This window comes from Nomia melanderi, chromosome 3 (assembly GCF_051020985.1).
Source record: "Nomia melanderi isolate GNS246 chromosome 3, iyNomMela1, whole genome shotgun sequence".
In the NCBI taxonomy this organism is placed as follows: domain Eukaryota; kingdom Metazoa; phylum Arthropoda; class Insecta; order Hymenoptera; family Halictidae; genus Nomia; species Nomia melanderi.
In genome coordinates this window covers 14,968,285-14,983,868 of record NC_135001.1, presented here as the reverse complement: position 1 = coordinate 14,983,868, position 15,584 = coordinate 14,968,285, and the positions used below count along the sequence as shown (strand labels likewise).

The window sequence follows — 15,584 nt, the reverse complement described above, 5'->3', positions numbered from 1 at the left end:
TCTTAAGAATACTCCGTCCCTTCCGGGTCATTCAATGAACACGCATAAACTATACATAACTTGGACAGATGAATTATTGACTCGTTCCGCTGGTTTCCCCTTATGCGGCTCGAATAGCAAACGGATCCGATTTCAACGCGCTAGACGTTAAATGATGAATCTTCTTCGATCGTCATAACGTTCTGTAACGATGTGAATGCTTTCGTTCTTTCCGCGTGATGTTCCTGTAGTAAACAGTGTCTTTCAGCGCGATTCAGACACATTTACTTATATACTCTTATTCAAGTTAAGATAGTCACCGATAACATTGGATAAAAGAAATTGTATCATTTTGGAAGTACTAATGATTTTAGTTCTACTATCGTATTATATTTTTATAGTTTAAGATTTGGAATTCGAAGTAAGGTAGATTTATCTTCTTATATTAATAAGAAAGAATTCATTACGTTAAAAACATTGTAACAAGATTGAAATTTCAATCAAATTTTTGTTTTATTCTTTTGTAAAGATTCCAAGAAATTATACAAACGCATAAAAGTTCATAATTTGGGTGATAGCTATTAATAATCTTAATTATGTGCGGGGAAAATGTAATTTAATATGAATCGCTAAATGTTTTTGTGGAAATACTTTGAAATATGTCGTCTGCAATTAGGTACTAAGCTACGGAAACTGATTTCTTACAGAAACCATGTCTAACGCTTGTTGAATATTAAAATGAATACAATAAAATCTCTAATATAAAGGGCAAAATTTAATAAAGTTTGTTTTTGCACGAATTACTATAGAATAAGAAATAATTTAAATGCCTATTACAAATGTGTAGTACACGATGAATTATGAGAGAATTAACCGAATATATAAAAATATTCGACATTGAAAATGAAATAATTCCATAGAACATCGAACGAATTTTATGAAATGTCAGTCGCCAAAAAGTTAGCTTAATCCGTGTAAAATATAGTACCATAAAAATCTGCATTTACGAGTTCGAAATTTCAGAAGTGCTCGCTGCGCCATCTTTGAACGTTGCCAGCCATTGGAGTAACCACCGACTTCATGGCGGATGACCACTTTCTACGCGAGTCATTTCAATGTTTGATCCGGATTTCGATTCGGAAGCTGGCGTGGGTCTTTTATGCGAGTCTGTTACGTCCAATTTAATCACGGTAAGAGAGTTGCATGGGTTGGGATCACGAAATCGAACGCAGGATTGAGTGTTACCGATTTCAACTCCATCGAAGATTCCCCAGTAACTTCGACGCAGATGAAAGTGTAAAATCATAAAGTTGCGTGTCAAAATTATTTTTCCCGTATTAAATTACTTATTTGGTACAACCAATTTCGTTTTTACCCATTTCCGATTTAACACAAATTATTTTTCTCTTTTTACAAGATATGTTTGACTTAACATGAATTAGAGAATAATTACTTTTCTTCCTTCACGATTTCGTTTGAACGCAACTTCATGTAGTTTATTGGATTATTTTATTGATTTCTTAAGTCTGGAACCAATTTCTATTTTGCTATAGGCACGGTATATTTATTTATATGAATTATTTTTACACCGAACGTATCTGTCATATAAAAACGGAATAGGGTGTATGTTTGTTCTCATACTTTGCAGAGCAGTTATTGAATTGTATTGACACAACGAAGAGGAATGCGACGACGACGATAAAAAACATTCCGAGGCACAATACAATAAAGACCGGTAAGAACAATGCAAGCGAAGAAACGAATGAAAATGTTAGTGGAATCCGGTATAAGCTTTCACGGCACTCTGTTCCTGAATCATAACTTGATCCGTGAATGGAGAAGCCTGGTTGCTAGGGGATCCCACTCGGAAAATGTGCTTTGCATTGTCCTGCGATTTAATTTAATCAAGGATAGGCAGTCCGTCCTGATTCTTGAAATTGTCGAAGAAAATTGAGTTTCATTCAGTTACGTCAGTGACGCTGATCAACGACGATTCGCTCCCCTACGTCTGACATTTCTTAGTTGCTTGGTAGAATAAACAAGTGTCTTTATTTGGATGCATATGGTGTTCGCGAATAAGAAGATCCGAAATTGAGAATTTTCTAAGAGCTGAATACTTATTGCAAAACGCAGAATATTCAGTTGTTTAATTAGTTTATATTTAGTAAGTTATTTAACTATCTAATAACACTGTCCAACAAATTTGAATCTTTGTGTTTTGTAATAGCCACTAGGCAATCCTTATAGAGCTCTTTGCCCTACATACGAATCCGAAAACCAAATTGCTGGATCACTCTCAATTTTCAAAAAATATGGGTTTTTTGTAAAAACGGTCGAATGCGTTCAAGGAGCAAGTGTTACGCGAATACTAAAAACAATAGACAGTTGAAATTTTTCATAAAAAATAGAGAAACGATATTACTTCTGAGATTACCTCATATCACCGAATGTTTCCCAAGTTTACGGGTAGGCTATAAATATCACTGTCCCATCGGTCTCCGATACTTTCCAAGAACTGTCGATCAAGCATTTATAACACTTGGACGTGTTCACCCTTTGATTGAAACCCCACAAGATTACAGTCGCATCGTTATCTCCAATACAGGCAATGTAGGTTCGGTTAGCTGAAGGCTAGCTCTCAATCGGAGAATCGCGGCCTATTGCTCTCTATAATTGCCTTGTCGGACCAGAGCCGACTGCACATACGACGAGGCAAGCATCTGTATCTCGTCGTGTCGTAGATTATCGTGGATATTTCTTTCTGCAGCTCGTCTGGTTCGGTTTTCCGCGAATTTAATTTACCGGGAATAGGAAATTTCTCGTTGAACAAACGAGAAGGGAAATATGGGAAAAATGTCAATTACATCGGCAGCCTTTCGTTGAACGCGTGCGAGTACAGCGCATGTTCGTCTTCGATCTCCTTTCACATTTTCCACGGTGGAAAAAGGAAATCAAAGAAATAACGAGGTTAATAAAGAGGCACGATATTGGAAAGTATACAGTCGGGTTATTCCGTACCAGGCACGATCCTTACGTTTACCGCGATTGTATTTCAAAGGATGATACCTCGAACTGCGGAGTCGTTCACGGAACTTTTCCTTACTCGTTTTATTTGATCACCGTCGCGTCGTGGGAAAAATTAAACCTTTGATCTTTAGAGCTGTTTAGCTGTATTCTAAGTTTTCTGTGCGAAGAATTTGGCGCGATTTAATTTAGAAGATGTATATTTTTAATAAATGACATAATGGAAAGGGTGTCAGAGATTATTAGTATTTATTTAGAATATGAAAGTGAAAATAGATTGAATACTTAAAAGATATAACATATTGGTGTTATAAATATAATTAATGTTCTATTTATATATTTATGTGTAATTAAAGTTTTTACCTTGGACTCTCTAAAAACAGTTATGTGACTGTTTCATATGTAAGAATGAATTTCGATAAAATTTCAAGTGTAAACGGGTGTTTTCTTTAACTTGTTTACGCTTTGTTATTTGAAAGGTATGTATTTCTAGAAAAGGTTGTAAGTGACAACATGAAATTTTTCAGGAAGGGAAAGAGAGTACCTACCCTTACGTAGATCATTGTATTACAATGATGCCGTCTTTCAATATTATCAGTGTTGAGCGTCGCAGTTAGTTACGGCGATGCTCTGGCTCAGTTTCAGATTAGTGATGCTGAACCTGAATGAAATAATGAGATTTTCGATGAGTTGTAAGTGGATCGATGTTGATCCGTTGAGTTGTGGAATTCTTCGTTAGATATTCCGTTGATTCGTGTTGTTTGTGGAACTCTTCGGTTAGAGATTCCGTCGATATCTGTTGTTGTGGAACTCTTCGTTAGAAATTCCGTCGATATGTGTTGTGGTGGAACTCCGTGGAATTCTTGGTTAGAAATTCGGCGTTTTGTGCTAAGGTCTACCCTTAAATAGTTAGCTGTAACGGTAGTGTCGGGGGATGAGGCACGCGGATTGGTTGTCTCCTAAAGTTACAAGTTTTGGACAGGGAGGAGACCGTTTTTCCTGATTGGTGACAGTCACCGGAAAGTTGACCGCCTCCAAGTCCATCGGTCACCTGCAGTTATCGAGAGTACCTTCGCGTGACGTCATGGAAATTCCGCGTGCCTCGACCGTAGCAGGTAAAAAACTGTACGAAGCGCCTTAACCCTAATAAAACATGCAAAGAGTAAATATCTAAAATGTAAAAATGCTAATCCTCGAACAGCTGAGGGTGGTTGTTGAAGGTAATGGTCGATGGCTTCATAAAGTTATTTGAACTACGATCCCTTGAAAGATTTAGAGAAACGTAACGGTGTGTCAGTTTGTGACACCGAGCGTCAACATACCGCCCCCCTTGAACGGCTTGTTCAATAATTTTACGATACGCTTAGAACTATAGATCGTGGTCAAGCACGCTCATCAAGGACTCGCCAATTGGGAAATGATCTGGAGTATTGAGAGTTAGATTGTTTGAATCGGATGAGATCGGAATCAGTGGACGAGAGTTCAAGATGGTTTCGATTTGATTAGTATTGCTGAGAAGTCCTACGAAAGATAGTATTGTTTTTCCGATTACCCGTGTTATATGGTGTTTTGTTGCACCCATCCTCGGTCATGAGGTATCCAAAAAGTTTTCCGCACGACACGCAGGGTTGCTTGCGCGCCTGAATGATGGTTCCTACTATGTTTATCCCGAACAATCAATTTCGTATCAATCATCATCATGAACGACTAGTATTATGGATGATTACGTGCGGAATGAAAATTGCATTAAATTGCATACTATAAGGTAAGAATAGGAAAACAAATTTGTTCTGGTTTGGAAATACAGTATTTTCTACAAGAACTCTTCATTTATATGTTACATTATTTGAAATTCTGCTTGTTGTTGTTGGTAATATGATTCCTAATTTGTATCGCAATCTTAAAGCAAATAACGCCTGTCAAGTGAAGGAAGGGGCACTACTAATAAATATTCGAAAACTTTAGACCTGTTGTTATAAATGTAATGAAATCTATTGTATAAATTAGAAAACTTCGACTAAAATGTTAGACATATTAAAAATCGCGACTTCTTTTAAGAAGACTCGATAATAGCACGCATGATTTCAAATGCGTGAAATACAATCGAACCCATTGACCATGATAAATCTCTTGACATCATGGTGGTGGAAGATGAGAGCCATATCAAACAGTGGTTTATCGTGTCACTTACCGAATATGGGATTCCCACGGTGCGTAGCGAGACCACCGAGCGTAAGCACGTGCGAGTGATCTGCCGTCACGATGAGTAGCGTTTCCGACAGGTCGACTTCCTTCATTACAGCCCTCACCGCTTCCTCTAACGCCAGTGTTTCGTCCAGTGCTCGATAAGCGTTGTTATAGTGATGCGCGTGGTCGATTCTACCACCTGCAGAATACATCATTCGTAAATTATGCTTAGTAACCACGTGCAACCGGTGTGCCGCGCTATTCAAAATGATTAAGGGATGTACTCGGCAAATGTGTTTGTGACTCGATAATAAGTCACCAAATCATATCATAACTTCTCAAGACACTAGCCTTTCTGGCAAATATGTTGGCTGGACTTTACTTTGAGGCACTATTTTTTTTAAACTCTGTTTACATATGTTGATAGTATTTGATAAATGAAGACTAAATTTTAAGTTTCACGTTTAGGAATTCATCGGTTTAAAAGCTAAGGATATACAGAGTTTCACACAACGTGACGATTCTAAATAACTCATAAAATATGTACTGTACGGAAAAATGTTTCGAACAAAAGTTACACTGTTACGAAGGGAACATTCAATAGTAATATGAGTTTTATGTTGTTTTACTGTTTTATCGAGATATACAAGACACGTTTATTGTTTTAAATAGAGGCAGTATATTTGTTTTCGCGTAAGCGATGGGTATATTTTATTTCTTAAACTGTAATCACATCCAGTTCTAAATACGTTCACATGCATTAAATGAATTAATATATTTAATTTGAATTTTCACATTGGAAATAAACCATAAATTATTTTTCACCCGTAACTACTTTGCTAGGAGTGGTGATGGTTTGAAGCTTGACAGAAAATGTTTCCTTCGAAAGGTCTGTTGAATGATACTGGTACAAATCTATTGGGATCGGGAGCACTTTCACCGCCCACATCTGGCTATACCCTTCGTGTCTTAAAATTTCTCATGTACCGAACATTATAACAGTTTTAATTATTTCACTAAGATGTAGAACGACATAACTTTTCTTAAATTACAATAATTAGCACAACAAAGAAAAATGCGGAACGAAAATGGTATTAATGAAACAAACCTCACATCTATTAACGAATACAGTAACCATTACAGTACCATAGCAGTTAACGATTTCAATTAATAAAAGAAAACAATGTAACGACCCATAGAAAACTATGAAAAAGAAACATAAAAAAATTCATAATTGAATTTATTTCCGTTTCTCCACATTAATAACAAAGTAAATCGCTTTCCGTTACGTTTCTACGTACTTAGCACAGGTGTCTTAAAAAAAGAACCTAAAGAAAACCAGAGCGCGGGATATTACAAGTTGGCGCGCGAAACGAGCGTCATCAGCATTAGAACTAAGGGTTGGGGCGTTCAAGAAAGCTGCGCAACCGTAACAGTTAACGCTAATTATTCAGAACGACCCGCAAGAATCCCGGATTCAATTATCGAGCCACCGAACGACCACGGTCCGAATGGGTTGGCGAAACTCCTTGGAGAAGTCGTACGACTTGAAGTTTGATGGTTGTGCTGGTTAAAGGCTATCCGGATAGCCGGATCAATGCGCGAAACCTGAATGCGTGGATGCACGCGTGCAGCGAGCCGCAGAGAGAGAGAGAGAGAGAGAGAGAGAGAGAGAGAGAGAGAGAGATGGGAATCCATTCCCGAGTCGCATCCGCATCCGTTTCCCTTTAGCCCGCGACCGTTTCGAGTAATCAGGCTACTTGCTTGCGGAGAAATGGGGCATCCGGTGAGCATCACCTTAGGCCGCATCCAGACTTGCTACCGCACTTCGTTCCGTTGTTGCGAACTGTTAGGCGATAAGTAATCCTGCACAAATGCAGACGACGTTTCTGTGTTTGACACTTTAGCTATCAGCAGCGTGTAGCGGTGATAGTCTTTATAATGACAATATTATCTAAATGTAGTATTTTTCGATCTGATCTTGACTGAATTTCAAATGCAGGTATCCGAACGCCTTTAATAATTAAATAAACTATCGTGAATGAATTAATTTATTTAAATAAGAAATATAACAAAATAAAATATATAGTATTATCTATGCAGCAAGCTCTCACAGATACACAGTTTCAAGATATTGACGAAATAAAAAATGAAGAGATGAATCGATAGAGTCAAAAGCCAGGTACTGATTTTATCGTGGAATTCGCGTATAAAAATGGATAAACGTTGCAAGAAATGATGGAGAATATTCTATTTTTGTTTCTCACGTATCTCTTTCACTTGAGAAATCCCTGACAATAAAGTTTAACATTTAATACATGCACTCTTTATGTAACTGTAATGATACTAGGCAATAGTCCAGATAATAGGAGTTCAGTTATAGTTCACCTAATGCCATACATACGGAAAATCCGTTCAGATAAATGGAATTTTACTGTCACAGGTCATGACAAGTCTGTACGCGGCCTTAGACATTATGCTAAAAGGTCCGACCATGTCCCTGATTGCTCGAATCGACCAGGTGGCAGCACGGTCGCGCTCGCCAGGACGGCCGAGTTCGCCGGCGAACATTATGTCTGCTCGCGACACGTTACGCCGCGTTCTCCGCGTGTACACCGCACGCGGCGCCGAACACACGGCCCACTTGAAAGGGCTCGCTTTTCAAAGGCAGCGTGCACCGAAATGGCGTTCGGCGTCCCAGCCATATAGGAACGTGATTTCACAGGATGGAGTTGAATTTCGAGAAAAGCAATATTACTTCGGCTACTTCAGGAAATTCTCTTTTCCTGTTGGCTCTTTTTCCTTTTTCTCTGTGTTTTGCGGAGCAAAGACATGGAAAACTGGTTAGGTTAGCGATAGACTTATCAAACCCAAATGATGTTTTGGATTTTTTGTTTAGTGATGATTTTCTGAGGAATTAATAAATGTACCTATTGATTTGCTAAATAATATAAAGTTAATATATGTTCTATCAGTTTAGGTTTGTAAAAAATGATTCGAAATATTACTCGGAAGAAGTTGATTCAAAGTAGTATTCGATTCAAAAAGCTTTCATAAATCGCTATTCCTGATAAACGAATTCTCGAGGTTATCAAGCTTCAAGGACACCTTGTATATCTGTCAAAAGTCTTTTAAGGTGGTCATGTTTCATTCGTGTACATGCAGTGCCGACACGCACAGTTAGTAGTCGCCGTTGAAATCTATATCCGGTGGTCAAAGTTCCCGTGGCGCGACAACTGTTGCTCCCCGGACGGGAACTGGAAAATGCATCACCGGGTGACAGATTTTGGCACGATACGGAGGTCGCCGGTTCTAGGACCGGGGCAAACGCTCAGACACACTGCTCACCCTTCACGGACCCCCCTCTTTATCACAAGTCCGCTAAGATCGAGTCAGCGACTTGGCCCTTTGGTTATCGAGTTTCAAACTTTAATCATGTTTCACGAACATAGCTGCGTTTCCGGCTAGCAATTCCTGATGTCGAATTAGTGTCTGAATGCTGAGGGAATATATACAAGTCCCTACGGTGCTTATTAGTTGGTTTCGAAGAGTTATTCGTGTACACTGGAACCTCCTTTACGTAATTAGTTAGATGGCAAAAGTGTTCAAACACTTACTGAAAGAAAATCGATATGTTTCCGATATTTTGTATTGGTGGTGATTGATTTTCCAAGGTTGTACTTTTGTGTTATATTTTTTATACATTCCTGATATTGAGTGGCTCAGAATAATAGTGTGATCTAACTTCTATTTCTGAATGCTCAAGAAAAAGCTTTTGTGAAATATTCTTGGATTAATTTAATGATAATATTACAATGTTATTAATAATGTTAATCATTATTAATTATAATTCATTATTATTAGTTATTAATTGTAACATATGTGTTACATGATAACTCGATGAGTAAATTAGAAGATTTTTGAGTGATTTGTATAGTGTCCTATTAAGTGTACATTCTACTATTTCAAAAGAATCTTAAACGTGTTTGAAAGTTATTACATTGTTACATATTGAATATTAATAAATATAATAATACTGGATTCCCACAAAAATACTCTTTAATTTCAAACGTGTACAAATACAAAATTTCTTGGGATATGTTTATAAATGAAACGACAGCAACTACATTAATTCGAAATCTTTATATCTTTCTATCTAGCGAGCAGTGAAATTCATTTGAAGGAAATAGAAAAAATGACTAGGTGTTCCTCAAGTGGCCCCCGAGGTCACTTGTTTGCGACGTTTTCCTTTGGAGGTACGTGAAGGACAGAGTGTACATACGTACCTCCTCTACTTGCAACTACGGATGATCTGCAGGATAGCATCACTGAAGCTATAAACGCGATCATACCGAATATGCTTTGGGGAGTCCGTTCGGAGTTCCATTATCGCATTTACAGTAACAGGTAATAGATACCACATGAAATTTTATGAACTGATGAAACTGTAACCACAAAGGTGAAAGAATATTCCAATAAATTTTGATTTTGTAATCATTTGAAACCAAGGAGTGACTTTGCGAATATTCTGTACGTTACTAATACTAGTTGCAAATATTTTGTTAATATTTTTAGTCATATATATTACACGGGAGAAAAAGTTATTATGTACCAAAAAAAAAATACAATAATTCAACTATTACTAATTTATCATAAGTTTTAATGCTTGACTATATGTTTTCGATTTATATCGTTTGCAACATCTGGTATTTTAGAATTAATATCGAATTAACAGTGTGATAATTGAAATCTTTTCTTACAAGGATTTACATATATTTCAAAGTTATTTTTATAATGAGCGAGATATGCAAACTGAAAATTATACTCTGTCTGTATAATTCAATTAAATCAAGAAACTTTAAAACCAGTAATTAACTCTGTGTTCATTACGGAGAGAAAATTTTCAAAAGTATTAATATAATGCCGAACAGGGATATACAAGCTTCAGAATAAACTTAGGAGGAACAGAAATCGAGCAATTTTTTCTTTTGTTCCGTTACAGTAGTTTTTCGTGCAGGAAACAAAAAGTACGTATAACGTTTGTCGATACGTTTCGGTCGTTCAACTTTCGTCGATGCAAACGAATCATAAAAAAGTGTAATTATTCGCGAGAACAATGTTCCGTGAAAAAATTTCCGCAATTTTTTTTAATCGCTCTCGTTCAAATGTAGAAACGAATTGTTTCGCATGGTTTGGAGGATTATTTGAAATTCTGGAAAATTTATATCAACGAATAGATTTAACCCGGAAAAATTTCACGAATTTATTAGCGAATATAAATAAGCAACCTCGAGGAAATTATGTCGTCCAAAAGCAAACGATGTTCAAGAGTTCACGGTTGCGAATCGCTTGAACAAAAAATCTAGCCGAGGATATTGCTTCTTCCATTGTTCGTTCCACGATATCTTACGGTAGCTTGTGCCACGTCGAGAGGCCACTTCCGTCAACATATTTAGGAATACCGGCAGGAAAATGTCGGCAGCTAAAAGTCGACAGAACGGGAACAGGAAGCAAAAACAGAGAAAAGGAACCAGTTTACGCGACTGCTTTTGATTTCTTCGCCGAGGATGCAGATATTAATCGCAGTTGTTCTTAATTTCTGCTTATAAATCATACTAAAAATCCACTTTGGTAGAAGCGGTTTTAATGTTAAATTATATTACAGTCGTATTTCCTTAATACTTTTGCCAGATACCTACCTACCTACCTACCTACCTACCTACCTACCTACCTACCTAACCTTCCTACCTACCTACCTACCTAACCTACCTACCTACCTACCTACCTACCTACCTACATACCTACCTACCTACCTACCTACCTACCTACCTACCTACCTACCTACCTACCTACCTACCTACCTACCTACCTACCTAACCTACCTACCTACCTACCTAACCTATCTATCTACTTAAACTAACCTACCTAACCTACCTAACCTACCTAACTAGTTATACATAAAAAGTTTTAAATTAAATTAAGCATAAATTACGTGATATCTCATTTTTTTAAAAAATGGACTTACACCACTTTCAAAATAAACGGTCCATGTACTTAATATGCAGATATAAAGTGAAAAGAACGTACTCATAATCTGCAAATATTTGATCACTTTCTCTACGTTAAATACCATATGAACTTTTTGCATATACGTAAATATTATTATTGTATTGGCGATCATTTTTTACTATTATTGTTAAAAGGAATAATAATTTTATTGAAAACGTAGATCCACTATAAGCTCTTTGCGTTATACTACAATAATGTATGATTATTCGAAAGTCAAATGAAAATAAATTTGACATAAAAATTGATTTACAGTGGCAAGATATTAAAAATACGACTGACTTATTTCAATGTGAAGTGTCTATTCCTAAATACGAAGTTCGTAGAAGAAAGATATTAACTTTAAATCTGACAACAGAATTCTATCACGAAACTTTAATGCTTTTTCCTGGGATTTACATTTGGCGGTGCCCATAGAGAATTATAAATTGTAACTTTTTATAACTGAAATCGAAGTACTATTACACCGAAAAAGTTTAACCACTTTGCTACCCAATGAAACTTTTCAAACGGTCGTGCTTTTTTCTCTTACTAGAAAAAATGAATACAAATCGTTGCTTGGATATTACGCATCTCACAATTTATGTAGTTCTCGATGCGAGAATAAAAGACCTTTAGAAAAATTGGGAACCATAAAACAAAATGTGAATATAAGTAAAAATAAGAAATAAAAATGTTAAAATTGATGAGAATAATAATTAATATTAAGTAATAACAGGACTTTAAGATGTTCAATGTTTATGTACTCTATTTATGGGATAAGAATTTTTCAAAGTTCAATCCATTTTAAAATTATTCAAACAAGTTAATGAAAGTTTGAATACTTCACGGTATAGGGGAAACTTCAAAATTTTGCTGAGAACACGGAATAGATAGGTTTTAGCGCCGGATATGGACTGGGATCAGACTCAGAAATTGTTCAAAATATAGATATTGAATTCGATGGGACTTGGAATATTTTAATAAGTTACTAGACCGAACGGAACTTTGAAATTTTTCCGAGTATCATTTCTTCTGGTAGTTTGCTGAAATATTCCAAGTCCCTCCGATTTTACGATACTTTCACAAATTTTCTAAGTTTTCTCAACTCTTATGGCAGCTAGGTCTGTTAGAACTTTGTACAGTAGCATTAAGTCGTCGGAAAACGTAAATTTTTACAATAGTGTAGAACGTTAGGCGTTAAGGGATATTAATAACGTTTGCAATATTCAAAATTAGTAATAGAATAATAACAATAATAGATTATTATTAAAAAATGTAATAAAGAATGCACAAAACAACTACCACTATAAACACAAAAAGATAATTATTGACAAACATTCATTTTCTAGGCTTCAATGCTATTTTAGCAAATAGTTTTTCAACCCAGCAGATTATTACTGAAGCTAACTAGTGTTTATTAAATACTTATAACTAATGCAGAATGAGCTCCCATTGCGTTCATCCACAAACTTTCACCACATCTCTGATATTACCTCACTGGCTCGTTGCTAAAACCTGTTCCTCGGTTATCATTCATAAAACATTCATCCTGTTTCCCGTTTACTATCTCTTTTATTCAAAGTACCACACATACCGACAGTAGTTTTTTAATGATTTATTTCCCTTTACAACTTGCACCGTCGAGTATTCAGTCAATTCTTCTCTCTGTAAATTCTCGTTCACCTCGCAGCATCTCATGAGTGTCTTATTAACAGGATATTCTCCTTTCACTCTTCATTTAATCTATTCGCAACAACAAACCGAAATTCCATGTCCTCAGATGTATTTCACATATGCTCGTTTTAAAAACTCTCTTTGCTCCAGATTTCCCGCCTAATTTCTCGTATTACATAACAGATATTCCATTAAAATCACTCTGATTTACGGTACACCCCCGTTTCACGTCCAACCTTCATTTCTCCTAAAAAGAGAAGATTCTACACGACAATCAATTCTGAATATTTCGGTCGATAGATTCTAATACCCGGCTCGTCTCACCCAATGATCTCGCTCGGTGCGAAATTCTAATACTTAGACCCTTAATCTCTTCCGTCGTCAAGTTCTTTATTAATTCAGCGCCATTTTCCTTTTACCGTAAACTGCTCGAAACAGCCGGAAGCAACGGCGTCGAGATAATGACGAAAATTCACTGTTTCAAGTTCGCGCGGCGCGAGGAGCCGAAAGCATGCGATTCTACCGGACGGAAACCTTATTTTTCTGTTGCTCGCAGAACAGGCACGTTTCTCCCCTACTTCTTTTTTCTATTCACGTCGACCGCGTGGTTCACGCATCGTTCCGCATAGTTTCCCTCCCGAAAAGTGTTCCGAAGTACCGGAAAACCATCCGGGTGGATCGCGGAAATTTCTCGCCTCGAATCCACGTAGCCGGAACGGGGCGAAACGCGTGTAAAAGGTTTACGAGGACTTTAACAGGCGCTCGCGATTGCCGGTGTAAAGTACGGCGGACGCATTAACGCCGCGGAGAACGTAACTCGTCAGACCCTACCAGCCTCGCACCACTCCTCCCTCCGTCTCCTATCATCCCCTTCGTTCTGCACCTGGTTATTCGGATTAAAATCCGAATTTCGGTACGGATAACTCGCGTTTGCGCCACAGGCTCAACGGATTTCTTGGTCGGAAACTCGTTACCGAGGTACATACAAATTTCTGCTTTTGAAGTTAAGAGAATCTTACGGTTTAGGCTGTTTCGGAAATATGGAAAGTCAAACAATTCATTCTTTTTTTTGCATTTCTTCGTTCTTTATATCGTTAAGTACACTCAATTTTGTTTTTACACGATTTTGATTTATTTATGCGAGTTACAATGTTCTTCCCTTTTCACACGATGTTTTTGACTTCACACGAATTAAAAAAGAATTTATTTTCATTTTTCACGAGTCGCTTTGATTTCACACGATCGCCTAAATTCTAACACGAATATTCATGTTATGGCAACAATTTATTGTTCAATTAAATGAAATTCAAACGAAACGATGACAAAAACCTCAACCAATTAGTTACGTGCATCTTTAGTGGTATAATAACTTATTAAAAATGCTAGAAGTCAGCGGTGTGCAATTACAATCAAAATTTTGATTTGCATATATACGGTAAAACAGCGTAACAGTAAAGAAAAAAGTATAGTAGAAAATCGATATCATACATTTTTAATTATCATCATTTTATTGCAAATCTTATCTTTAAACATCCTGCTCCAAATTATCCGTCTATTCATTTTTGATAATCCAACGCTGTGTGGCTGTTTGTCCTACTTATTTTTGCAGAAGGAACAATTATTATAAATTTGGTAAAAAACACACTTCTTCAATTGAAATAACTTCGAAATGTATCTACATGACTTTTCGATTCTCCTAGATAGACATATCTATCTGAACAATATTGAGAATAACCTACGTGACGTTTGGATGCATTCGGAATTATTATGATTGACAGGGGATCATTAATGCAACTGAATAATCAATCAAATAACGCCAGGTAACACTGATACGTCTTTCAAGGGTTTATCCAGTTGCATCTACCTATGATTATTAAATTATCTGGTCAAACGTCCGGATATCGGATGTAGGATTATGTTGGCTGCTGCAACTGGGAATTCGAGGCTTAAATTGATGATGGGCTTAGATTCAACGTACAGAGAGATTCATAGACATAGAATCGTGACAGTATATTCTAATTAATTTTTCAAATTTAATTTGATTTGCTTCGTGTTTATAAACGCGAATGGTTCTTTCTATGCGAAAATAATTGCAGGCGTGGGATAATTATAACACTTTTTAAAATTATTTCTTCTTAATCAGTTTTCATAAATTCTATTTTTCGATAATTTGACTTATCACTGTACGCTGTATTTCGTTGTGGCGAAAATAGTTTTCCTTGCAATTCTTTTCTGACTGAGTAGCCTTTGAAACTGAGTGATTGACTCAACCAATCCTTTATTTCAATAATACAGCCCTGCCTTGTCAATTTACAGACAGCAATATTCCAAATCCAAGTACCAGCATTCAGAATCCGAAATTAAAATTATACCTGTATCTGTTAATCTACTTTGCACGCCGCGTTTCTAAAATATTACGATGACGTTGAAGTTAACGTTTACAACCGGACTGTAAACGTTATCGATGCACCTACACGGAACGCACGGATATCACGAAGTGCAATTGGTTCGTTTCATTCACGGTGGAGGATTAATCACGGTTTCGCGAGCCGACAAGGAGATTGGTTTACAACGGATGAAAGTTATAACGCTTCGCGCGGAATGCGACAGCGCGCCTGGAAAGGAATATCGCGCAAGGTATGGCCAACAAATATTGCAACAATTTACTATCT

The 15,584-nt window shown here is 36.8% G+C and overlaps 1 protein-coding gene across 1 annotated transcript in view; it reads right to left on the bottom strand.

The window, feature by feature from the left end:
- Positions 1-15,584, bottom strand: part of LOC116431716 (alkaline phosphatase) — a 424,481-nt gene that overhangs the window by 58,536 nt on the left and 350,361 nt on the right. Inside the window, exon 7 of the mRNA XM_031987530.2 lies at positions 5,195-5,389. Coding sequence (XP_031843390.2) covers positions 5,195-5,389 — 195 coding nt within the window. The remainder of the gene's footprint in view (positions 1-5,194; positions 5,390-15,584) is intronic.